Below are 13,002 nucleotides of genomic sequence, written 5' to 3'. Positions count from 1 at the left end.
CATAACATCATAAACTAGTCAGAACAAGAAAGAACACTGAAGACAGACTCACCCATTCAGTTTACAGTTGAGGAACCTGAGACTCAACAAGGTAAACAAGAGCTTAAAACCGGGGGTTCCTGAATGCTGTTTCCTTACATACTTTCTTGTCCAGGTGAGGTGACGCGGATGATGCTTCAACAATACATTCTACTGCCTTGTACATATATTGAATCATAATTCAACTTTTGTATCAGGAGGATGTATCAACTTAAGACAACATAAGGAATTCAAGAAATTATAGGATGCACTCTATACCCTTAAATCATTTGCAGTCCAGCCAAAATGGCAAAGCTAAAGAAGGGAGGGGTAAGGAGCCTTGTAATTATTTAATTTAACTCTCACAATAGCCCTATGGAATAGGTGTTATTTTCATTCTTGAGAGGAAGAAACAGGGACATGGCGGGATATGCAGAAGATGATTGACAACAGTATAGGAGCAGCTCTCAGCTCTAAAAATTCACTGAGCAGAATTAGAAATCATAGGATGTGGAATTGGAAGATATCTTAGAGATAAACTAGTTTACATTCTACATTTTATAAACAACAAATGGATTTCAAAGAGGAAAGAGTGATATTAAAATGAATTTCAACTCAAACTATAAGATTACAGAGGCATATGTTCATTCATTTTTTAAGGGCAACATGAACTGTTTAAATACATTTCTGGTGTATTCATACACTGAAATATTTGAAGCCTTTAAAAAGGATATTGACAGGGAAAAATGTCTAAGATATAGTGCTGTGTGTAAAAATGAGATTACTAATTTTGTGTAAACAAAAAGTCTGTGTACACTTGCCTTGGACCAAACCAGAGAGGGTTGGACCTGCATTGCCACCATGTGCCCACCATCCAGATATCATTGCTGACATGTACACATAAGGAACTGTTTGACATTGAAACGGGGAATCAGAACTGTTGGACATTGAAATTGGGACTCAAACATTTATTTGTTATTTTATGTCTATTTCTAGTCTGCAGAGGCAAGATTTTTTAAAGGGAAGAAAGGGGGGAAAAACAGATACAGAAGCAAAGAAGCATTGAACAGACTGTCAAACTACAGTGGGAAGGCAGAGGAGGTTTTGGGGGGGAGGGGGGCTGTAAGAGATCAACCGAAGGACTTGTACGCATGCATATAAGCATAACCAATGGATAAAAGACACTGGGGGGGGGGGGGCAGGTAAAGGCATGTACTGGGGGGAAGGGGAGGGTGGGGGGAGGTCATTGGGGGAAAAAAAGAGACATATGTACTACTATTTTTAATACTTCAAACAATTAAAAAAAGTAAAAAAAAAAAAAAAAAGAAGAAAAAAAAAAAAAAAAGTCTGTGTATGTTTACAGATTAACAATGGTGTCCAAAAATTATTACAGCTATTTCTGAATATTGGAATTACAGAATTTTAGTGTGTGTGTTTTTTTACTGTCTTTGCAATGAGCATATACTATTTTTTATAACCAAAGGAAGGAAAAAGATTTCTATTTGGGGGGAAATAAAAGAGCACCAGACTTACTATACCTACTTCTTCCTATGGGATTAGGTCATTCTTTAGGGCTTTGTTAAAAACAAACACTGAAGTGAACATCAGACACATTCCTTAATTTCTCTCTTGAGGAAACAGCTCATGGTTGTTTTTTTTTACAAATAAACTTCTCTAACAATGATCAGACACAATCTGTTGTGGAAAGGCCTTTAATACACACACACATTCACATAAAGGTACACAGAGCCATAAGCCCATCCCATGAAACTAATTCATCCTAATTTTCAAGTTAAAGGAAACTATAATATAAAAAAAAAATTAACTATACTAAACTATGAAATAGCCAGACTTTTTCCTCCATTTCTTCCCAATGCTCATCTGGCTTTATATCATTTCACCATCCTTAGCTTGCAGTTTTGTATTCTGGTTCTACCACTTACTAGGTATACGATCTTGGGCAAGTTATTCTGGGCTTCCGTCTCCTCATTTTTTCAACTAGGGATGAGAAACCTCATTGTGTTGTTATGAAGACTAAAGTGGTAAATACATGTAAAGCACTTAGAAAAAAATGACTGGAACAGAGTAAGCATCACTAAATATTACCTTAGTAATAATTACAATTCTATATAATAAAACCCTAATATGCAAATCAACTGAACAGTGGAATGACCAGTGGAACAACTGGTTGCTATGACACGCACTGACCACCAGGGGGCAGACGCTCAATGCAGGAGCTGCCCCCTGGTGGTCAGTGCGCTCCCACAGGGGGAGCGCTGCTCAGCCAGAAGCAGGGCTGATGGATGGCAAGCGCAACGCCCGTGGTGGGAGCCTCTCCCGCCTCCACTGCAGGCAGGCAGTAAGGAGCGAGGGGTCCTGGACTGCAAGAGCCCAGGACTGCGAGAGGGATGTCCGCCGAGGGGTCCCGGACTGCGAAAGGGTGCAGGCCGGGCTGAGGGACCCCTCCCACTACCACCAGTGCACAAATTTCATGCACGAGGCCTCTAGTATGGTAATAATTTATTATCATCAGGAGGCCATAGACGAAAAAGAAATTAGAGTGGAAAAAACACTCCAGTCTTTCCAGCTAAGCAGAGCTGATAAAGGATTAATACCATTGTTAATAGGCTAAAAGGAGATTAGAGAATTACCCGTGGATTTTAATTATGCCTCACTCTCCAAATCCCAAATGCTACAGAAAGTAGAGTTAGCTGAAATTCCAAAAATCCTATTGGCAGGTCAATGGGAACAAATTTGACACTGCTGAAAACGTTTTTCAGGCACACACGCAAAGGTGGCTGGCCAAAATTCTTTACATTGGTATTGAACTGGAACTGATATGTCCATTACCCACTGGCCCGCCTGCATCCAGAACACTCGGCCCTGGGACTGGTGCGGCTGCCTCCACCCTCACTGACCCATCTACTGTTCACACCTTTGCTGCTGCTTTCTAAAAGCAAGGGCAGGAAGCAAGTGCGGCCAAGGATAGCAGTGAACACGAAGTCCATGTTTATAAACATGTAATAGCATTCAGAAGTTTAAGCAATTAACAAATACAAAAACTTATATACTACCCAACTTTTAGCTAATATTTTTTTAAAATATATTTTATTGATTTTTTACAGAGAGGAAGGGAGAGGGAGAGAGAGTTAGAAACATCGATGAGAGAGAAACATCGATGAGCTGCCTCCTGCACACTCCTCACTGGGCATGTGCCCGCAACCAAGGTACATGCCCCTGACCGGAATCAAACCTGGGACCCTTGAGTCCACAGGCCGACGCTCTATCCACTGAGCCAAACTGGTCAGGGCTTAGCTAATATTTGTATTATAAATATTCTGTTATATCATTAAGAAACTAAAACTAGCAAGTAGAAAAGCAGATATGAGGGGAAAACCACATTTCCTATGTTTTCAAGATATTCCTGTTATAGTTTCAATCATTGATATTTTCTTCTTCCATCGATGACAACTTCAGTTAAGTTGTATCATTGGGATGGATGTTACATTTTCATATTTCAATGAAGTTATAAATTAAGCATTTTTGACACTGTTTTAACTCTTTCAGACCCAAAGGTTATCTCTAGTTATTGGGTATTTCGATACTTTCATTAATGTCATTAAATTGAAAAATGTCAATTTCCTACATTAGAATGGAGTATATACTGCATAACTATCAACATTTATGTATTATACACACATACATATGCAGTGAAGGGTAAGTATAAGATGGATGGCAAATCTGAAAAGTTCACTGAGAAGTTTTACCAGTTTCATTCTATGTCCTATATTACAAATGATATAATCCTATATAATAAAAATGTAGTATGCAAATTGTCCCCTCGACTGGGAATTGTCAGGGAGTTAGACCAGGGGGTGGGGCCCCGGCCAGCAGCCGGCATCCACTAGGGATCCTACCAGTGCACGTGTGCACTGGGCCTCTAGTAAATAATAAAATAAGTAATGCAGTTAGTAAAAACCTATACCAATAAAAAAAGCTTTGAGATGTGCTGTTCATAAAGAACAGAAAGGAAACTGCTTGTGGTTTAATAACAAATAGTCCAGAGTTCAAGGTAGATTCTTTGATGCTTGAATATGAACTATGTTTATAATCCTTTTTGATACAGCAGACATGTAATTTGACCATCCACAGTGCCCACTACGTACGGGACTGCTTTGGGCTGTTTTTATCAAGAGAATTTGAAGTAGAAATGCCTCATAGCTCATAATGGTATTCCTACCTCCCATTACCTCTGTTTAGGACTCTGCTATTGTGAATGTTATTTGACACATACAGTGCATCAAACTGGAAGGAAAAGCATCACATATTTTAAGACATAAACACTATGCCAATTAATTTTTTTTTCTTCATGGAAAACAAGGTCAGAAACCATGGGAGTTCAGTTACCTTGTTTTTCACTGTTGAGTGGGTACGTTGCAAAGCAAGAGAGAGGATCAACAAGCAAGAGAGACGAGTGAAAGAAAACAGAATATACAATACAACCAAGTTGCTTGTATACTGTTTATATCATGCTTAACCCTCCTCCTCCCAACACCCGCCCCCACAAAAGACATGAGATAGCTAGTGGCAAATGTGCTTCTGAAATACATAGCAACTGTCTTCTACTCTTTAATATAATGTTCTCCTAGGACCAACTTAATGAAATTCATGATATGCAATAAGCTAAATTCACAGGCAAAATCATTTTAAGATGAGTCTATAAAACATCTCTAATGGAGAGTGAATTACTAAAAAAAAAAAAAAGTAGGCATTCACTGGTCAGACATTTTAGTTGAATTACTATGACATTATTTATCATCTATCCACCATTTTGTTTTTAATACAATATGGAAGATTTAGTCACAAATATAAACTGTGGGAATGTTGACAGTGAGCAGCCAGGGGGATCAGGCCTCTCTATTACCAACACTTGGTTTTGCCTCAACAGTCTTGTGACCAAAGTGAAGTAACTTCAGTTTGTGGTCCTCATTTCCAAATCTGTTAAAGTTGGCTACAATACCCGCAGCTCGATCTCCAAGACTTCTCCAATCTAACATTTTATAACTCAAAACTAAATGCCCTGAAAGGGATTGGTTAAAAGGGATTAATGCCTGAAGCAATACAATAGCAGATGCAAATCCTACTGGCACAAATGGAAGATAATAGCCCTGGTCCATTTGGCTCAGTGGATAGAGCATTGGCCTGAGGACTGAAGGGTCCCAGGTTCAATTCCAGTCAAGGGCACATACGTGGGTTGCAGGCTTGATCCCCAGTGGGGGGCATGCAGGAGGCAGCCGATCAATGATTCTCTCTCATCATTGATGTTTCTATCTCTCTCTCCCTCTCCCTTCCTCTCTGAAATCAATAAAAATATATTTTAAAAAATTGAAGACAATATATTGCCTGGCTGGTGTGGTTCATTGGTTGAGCATCCATCTATGAACCAAAAAGTCAAAGTTCAATTCTGGGTCAGGGCACATGACCAGGTTGCGGGCTCAATCCCCTGAGTGGGGGGCATGCAGGAAGCAGCCAATGGATAACTGTCTCCCATCATTGATGTTTCTCTCCCTCTCCCTTCCTCTCTGAAATCAATTTAAAAAAAAAAAAAAATATATATATATATATATATATATATATATATATATATATATATATATAAAGGCAGCTACCATAATGGCCATAACGACCTAATAACCGGTCGCTATGATGCCCACTGTGGCCAGTGAACCAGCCTGATCAGGGGGGCGGGGCCCGCCAGCCAATCGCCCATGGCCCCTTCCCCCAGCTAGCCCGGCCCTGATTGGGCCCTGATTCAGGCGGGCTGGCCAGCCAACCTCCTGCCATCTCCACCTCCCAACAGGCCCAGCCCCGATCCACCCTGATTGGGGCTGGGCCGGCCGGACCCCACCCGAGCACGAATTCGTGCACTGGACCTTTAGTGTATATATATATATATATATATATATATATATATATATATATATATATATATATAAAGAAGATATTATCTTTGTCAAGTGTGGTATCATAAAGCTTAACTTCAGCTCAAACACCCTACCTATTCAAAACAACCTAAACTGACCTTCCCCAGACAAAAGAGGGCCATATCGAGATGCAGAGAGCAGTCTAGAGTTACCTCTGACAGGTAAGTGATCCTCACTAGATCACCTGGCCTGTCTCAGAAGCTGCAGGATATATATATATAGTGTCCATGTGACTGAGAGGGACAGATGATAAGCTCTACTCCCAGGAATCAGAAGAGTGAGCAAGTGATAGAATGAAGTCAGGGCAGGTTTCTGTAGCCCCACTTATATATCAGGTGCTCCAAAAAAGCATTCTTCGGCATTCTGCATGTTCTTGGCAGTCAGCTTCTCGTACTGGGCGCGGATGTCCTTGAGCGTGGCAGAGAGGTCGGACTTGGAGAACACGTCCATCTCCACGGAGATCTGAGCGTACTGGATCTGCGCCTGCAGCTCGGCGATCTCCTCTTCATGCACCTTCTTCAGAAAGGCGATTTCGTCCATCAGGCTGTCAATGCGCTTTTCGAGCTCAGTTCCAGCGAGAGCCGCCTCATCTGCACCTTTGTGCGCCTCCATCAGCCAGCCCTCTGCGTCATCATGGTTCAGCACCTCTTCCTGGTAGCATGCCTGCAGGTTGCTCCCAGTCCCTTCCAAGCCCTGGTGCCTGCTAACTGCCCACTGCCCTCTCCTCGCCAGGGACGGGGCTCGGTGGGGCGGGGCACAGACATCCCATTTTCATTCAATGTTCAACCCCGGCCTGCTCCACCAGTGTCCACAGGCGGCCCAGGGGCAGACAGTGATCCCAGAGACCCTGGCCATCCCCCCTGCCCAGGTCCTCGATGGCGGCCTGGACCCTGCGGGCGGCGTCAGGCACAGCCCGCCCGGCCTGTCTGGTCCCCAATGGCGGCCTGGACCCCACCGGCGGCGTCAGGAGCAGCCCGCCCACCTGCCCAGTCCCCGATGGCGGCCTGGACCCCGCGGGCAGCGTCAGGCACAGCCCGCCAGACCTGCCTGACCCCGATAGCGGCCTGGACCCTGCGGGTGGCGTCAGGCGCTGCTTGCCTGGCCTGCCCGGTTACCGATGGCGGCCTGGACCCCGCCGATGGCGTCAGGAGCAGCCCGCCCGACCTGCCCGGATAACAATCGTGACCTGGACTCTGCGTGCAGCGTCAGGCGCAGCCCGCCCAGCCTGCCCAAATACCGATTGCAGCCTGGACCCCTCAGGCGGCATCAGGCGCCGCCTGCCTGGCCCACCCGGTCCCCCATGGTGGACTGGACCCTGCGGGTGGTGTCAGGCACAGCCAGTCCAGCCTGCCCGGTCCCTGATGGCGGCCTAGACCACGCGGGCGGCGTCAGGCACAGCCCGCCCGGCCTGCCCGGTCCCCCATGGTGGACTGGACCCCACGGATGGCGTCAGGCGCTGCCCACCCCTCCTACATATGCAAATTTACCCGCCATCTTTGTTGGCTTAATTTGCATATCACTCCTGATTGGCTGTAGGCGTAGCGGACGTACGGTCAATTAGCATTTTTCTCTTTTATTAGTGTAGATGTCCAGAATTAGGCAAATCCAGAGACAGTTAGTAAAATGGTAGTTTCTGGGGACTAGGATGTAGGAGAAAAGGGGTGTGACTGCTGATGGGTGTAGGGTTTCCTTTTGGGGAGATGAAAATGTTTTGGAATCAGATAGGGTGATGCTTTCAAAATTCTATGACTATACTAACGACTGAATTGTTCACTTTAAAAAGGTTTCATGTGAGCAGGTAAATCTACCTTAATAATGGAGGTTCCTATTATCCAGTAGTCTGCCTTCTCTTATCAGTAATAGAGGAAAGTAAGGAGATTTAGGTAATTCTGTCAACAGCTCTTGATAATGAGGCGGCTGGAATTAAATTTCATGTTGCCTATTCATGAAACGTCTGGTGGCCAGAGTCTGGAAATGTAGGAGATTACAGGCTGAAATTATGTCCACAGAAAGCGAGGGTCACCTGGAGGAACATGTTGTCCTCCGGGAGCACTGGCCAGCCTTCAGCTGTGTGCCTGCTCCAACATGCCAAGCCCTGACCTGGAGCCAGGTGCACCTGAGCCCACCCACAGATTTCCCAAGGCGGTGAGTCATAAGAAAAGCTAGGAAGCCAAATGAGCTTTTCCAAATGTCATTTCTACACCCTCCAGCTAGGCCCAATGCTGACCATTATGCACAACCTGTGGACACCTCTACGATGGCCCGATAAGAGGAAACAGCAGGAACAAACGATGAAAGGTGACAAAAGAAGGGCTAGACATAGTTTGGCGGGATCATCAATTCCTTCTAGAGGTCACAGCAGTCATCTCACGCCCTATTTAAAACCCACCCAAGGCTGCCAGAAAACATGCAAACTCCCTACAACTTGGAATAAAACACACACTTCCTGTAACAGCCGCTGGCCGGGCTGGTGGCACCTGCACCTCTCCGGTCCTCCCTCACTGCTCTTTCCTCTCACAGCGCCCGCTGCCCGGGGGCCTGGCACAGGCTGCTGCCTCTGCCTGGCTCTGCGCTTGGCTGGCCCCTTCTCATTCCTCAGGTCTTAACTCAAATAGGATCTCAGACAAATGCTGGAGTCCTTCCGGTTATTCTCTGCCACGGCTTCTTTGGGGAGCTTACCACACTCTCTCACTACTTTACTTTTTATTGTGGTTTATCCTGGTAGTCTGTTCGTTCACAGAGGGTGGAGAGCATAACCACGTTAGTCCCTGGCCTATCTAACGTGCTGCCACAGTGCCTGGCTCGTGGCTGGCATTTGATTTTGGCTAAATAGATGAACTTGTGTTTTTAAATATAAATCTGGCTAGGGAGCACAGGGAAAATGACAAGAACAGTTAAAGTGAAGGTGATCACAGACCACACTTGAAGTAACACTGATTTAGATGCTATTAATACCACCATGTTCAAGGGCTTTCTTTCTGGCAATGATACCATCACATGGGCTAAGTAATGAACAGACTGGAGTAGACAAACGGAACACGGGTTGCCTGAATGCTTATTGACTGGGGGGGGCGGGGGGGGGCGGGGGGAAGCTGTATGTTTTATTCTGTGCACAAAGTCCCAGGTCTCCTTGAAACTTCCTCACAAAGCAGAGACCAGGCAGACTTCTGGGCTATTCCCAGGGTCAGCAGGCCATTTCCTCCACCCCCGCCCCATTCGCCCCATCTTCAAGAGTAACAAGCACAGGTTACCGCTGTCACTTCTCAACGGGGATTCTCAACATTGACTGCACACTAGAATCCTTAAAAATTATAAAGGATTGAGGATTTTTAAAAACCCCAAACTGAGGCCAATTACATCAGAATCTCTGCGGGTGGAAACCAGGCATCAGTATTTTTTAAGGCTCCTCAGGTAATTCCAATGGGCAGTCAGGGCTGAGAATCACTGTTTTAGGGAAAAGTCCAAGTATCCAGAGGCCAACCTTGACTCAATTCCCATATAGTCACAGAATCTTGTATTTATTTTGATGGTAAAAGAGTTGGATCTTCCAAAAGGAAACATCCTATGAATAAACACTAATCCAGAAATAGTCGTTATTTCCTGAATTTTTGCTTAAACCATTAAATTCCCTTTATTCGATTTTTAATACCTTTCCAATTCTTATTAAGATATACAGCACATGTCATATTTTGCCTCAGAATATTCAAGTAGAAAGCAAAATGTATGTACTTGGTGAATGATTATAAAATCTATAAAACCCACTTACCTAATCTACTCAGAAAATATAACTGTCTCTACCATTTCACAGAATTCTTAGCAAAACACAAAAACTACTTTAAAAAATGGCCCTGGTTAGAATTAATCCTCTCCAAGTCAAGGAGAAGCAGCATATTCACATTCTGTCCATGTCTTCAGTCACATCCACGTCCACACACCCACAGATCAACCTATCTATCCCACCTACAGGAGACTTTTATCCTTCTAAAGCCCACAGCAATGATCTCATCAGACCAACAGAGAGGTTATGTTTCACACAAGGTTATGTACCAAATGGCACTGATGTGGAGGGGAAGGGTTGGATTTTTTTTCCATGCTATTCAGTATTTATGAAAATCCAGATGCTTTGCTAACTCAATATAATTCAAACAGTGAGGCAGTACTAAGCTGGCACACCCAATTTGTTCTAAATGTGATAAAATCTAGAGCACAAACCTGAAAAATGCTTTAAAAGCTTTCTCTTTAAAAGAGCTCCTGCAAGTAGATTACACAAACGGAAGAAAAGTAAAGGAGTGTACAACTGGATGATTTTGACTGTTACCGCAGACACAGTGATATGCAAGCCATTCTGAATCAGGATTGTCTACAAACTTGCTATATACACCATATGCCAGCAGATACAGTTAACGGAAAATTGCTATTCTTGTACTCTTTCATTGATCTGGAAGCCAAACTAGTTTTTCTGCTTTGCCTTCAGAATCTTGTGGTATTCCCATAAAACCCGGGTGGTGCTGTTGTGGGTAATGCTGGAGAGAGTGAAGCTCTTCTCCACCTGAAGACTGACAATCTCCAAATGCATAAGCAAGCAGTGTCCTATATGTAGCTAGACTTTCTGGAGTGCCACTACATGTACCAGATTAACATAGTAACTATTAGTTATGTAATTTCAATTTAATTGTTCAAATCAAAACTTCTAAGGCATGTTTCCTCCCTTCCAATGACAGACACAAGGTGTAAGAATGTGTTACCTGTGCCCTAGCCTCCTAGCTTCCTTTATTTTTGTCCCTGTGGTTGAGGAAAGTTGTAAAAACCAATTCAATGAAAGTAAAACCCACCAGCTTTCATGGGAAGAGCTACAGAGTAAAACAAAATTCATTTTTGTGAAGAATTACTAGTCGAATGCATAGGAAAATGAAATTGTACAACATTTCAGAATAAACACTGTAAAGTAAAAACAACCTCAACAAATAATAAACTCAGCTCCTCATCTGATAAGATTCATTTGTAATTTAGTTTAATTGCATAAATTATTTATATAACCAAGGAGCTATATTCGAGATACATTTCATAAGGTTTTTGTTTTTATATTAGAGTGTTTCCCAGTTGCCCAAAATAAGTGGCAAGCCTTTTTATTTTCTTATTATTTTTTTTTAAATTAAATATTTTGGGGTAACATTGTTTCATAACATTATATAAGTTTCCGGTGTACAATTATAGGATATGTTATCTGTTTACTACATTGTGTGCTCACCACCCAAAGTCTAGTCTCCTTCCCTCACCATATATTTGACCCCCCCTTTATCTTCTTCATCTTCCCCCTCTCCCATTCCCCTGTGGTAACCACCATACTGTTGTCCATGTCTATGAGTTTGTTTGTGCTTTCTACTTTATATCCCACATATGAGTAAAATCATATGGTTCTTCTGGCAAGCCTTTTTAAAATCAGGACAAAATTCTCCCAGTATCTGAATTAACATTAATTCAGAATTAAGGAAGTCCTAATTGATGGGGTTTTATTGTCTATGTACATGAATATAAAGTGAAACACACACTAAAATGATTATTAGGGAGAAGGAATCAGCTCTCTGTACAGGTTGAGAGCTCCCACCAGTAAAGGCAAGCGGACTCTGTTGTAACACTTTCCATGTGTGCACCCATCACAAGGTACACATCCCGCCGGTATAATCTGATGAAATAAACATTTCGGCTAGTCATCAAGAGATCAAGCGTCAAGTTAAGGCTCTGAAATGTGTAACCCTAAGCAGTCAGTGACTACCCTGTGGTGCTATCAACTGCTCTCTCAGGGAAACTGGGGATCCAGTAACTAGGGCGCCCTGGATGGGGGAAGGGGACCGAAGAGGATTTAGGATGGTTGCGGGGGAGGGGGGGTCACTTACGAGACGTAGGCTGGGTAGCCAAATCCTATCAGGTTGCAGAGGAGAGAGGCTCCATAACCGAACATCAGGTACAAGGCCAATAGCCCGATGACACCTGGAGACGCGAGGAGAGAAGTGGGTTGAGTGGCAGAGAGGTACTCAAGCCCCACAGAGCCCCCCTCCCCCTCCCCCTCCCCACACACGCAACGAAACGCAAGTCTTGGCCGCCTAAGGCGTTGGAGAAAAACAAACCAGGCGGAGATTGGGCTGCACCTTCGCGGGGCTTTGCCTGGGGTCTGGGGCTCACGGGAAGCCTCCCCCCACCCACCTTCGTGCCCTACCTCCCGCCCTCCATCCTGCAGCGCCCCTCCCCTCAGTCGCACACCAGCCGGGGAGCCCCGCCCCACAGAGGGTCCGAGAGGCCCGGATTCCCGCGCCCACCGCAGCCGTCTCCCCTCCCGACGGGACACGCCTTCGGGATGCGGAGCTCCTGGGAGGGTCTGGCCACCACCGCCCCGTGCCCGCTGGGCCCCCCCGCCACTCCGCGCCAAAGCTGAGCACCGCCCGGGGACAGACACGTCAGCGCGGCCCTTCCCTTCGGCCCGCGCCCCGGGCGCTCCGCCACCTGGCCGCAGGCACAGGCCGGCGCCCCCCCTAGCCGGGGCCGCCCCGGGAGGAGGGATCTCGGGCCCCTGGCCTTGCGGGCGGCCAGGTCGGCCCCCGAGGATGCGGTTCGCCCGCATCGGTCACCGACATCGCCTTCCCGAACCCCCTCCCCGGTAGCTTCCCCAGCAGCTGGTGCAGCAGCTGCTCCCGGCCCGGCGACAACACCCCGGCGGCCGCGGCCCCGCACCCACCGAGCGCGATGTAGCTCCGGTTCACGCCGGTCTTGGCCTCGAGCTTGGCCAAGAGGTCGGTCATGCAGTTCTTCTCGTGCAGGAACCGGTCGAACCTCTGTCTCATGGCCGCGGACATGGCGGGGACCGTCGTGCGGCCGCTGGGCTGCTCCTGGTGCGGTTAGCTGCGGCGCGGGCGGCGGGCGGAGCGGAGGGCGTGGTGGGCGGGGCGGGCGCGTCAGCGCGGCCCCCGTGCGCCCCTCGCCCCGCCCGGCCGCGCACCCCTCCCGC

The 13,002-nt window shown here is 45.8% G+C and overlaps 1 protein-coding gene across 3 annotated transcripts in view; it reads right to left on the bottom strand.

Moving 5' to 3' along the window:
* The window catches only part of REEP5 (receptor accessory protein 5), a 32,091-nt gene extending 19,156 nt beyond the window's left edge, over positions 1-12,935 (bottom strand). For all 3 annotated transcript variants that reach the window (XR_013961098.1, XR_013961099.1, XM_080678252.1), the window contains exons 1-2: positions 12,733-12,935; positions 11,897-11,990 (exon numbers count right to left, since the gene is read on the bottom strand). Coding sequence is in view for 1 of the 3 variants with exons in the window: in XM_080678252.1 (XP_080534378.1) it covers positions 11,897-11,990; positions 12,733-12,850 (212 nt within the window). In the remaining 2 variants the exon portion in view is untranslated. The remainder of the gene's footprint in view (positions 1-11,896; positions 11,991-12,732) is intronic.
* Positions 12,936-13,002: the final 67 nt, after the last annotated feature.

Source organism: Plecotus auritus, assembly GCF_963455305.1.
Source record: "Plecotus auritus genome assembly, chromosome: 7".
In the NCBI taxonomy this organism is placed as follows: Eukaryota; Metazoa; Chordata; class Mammalia; order Chiroptera; family Vespertilionidae; genus Plecotus; species Plecotus auritus.
Note: the sequence above shows the minus strand (reverse complement) of the source record. Positions and strands in the feature narration are given on the sequence as shown.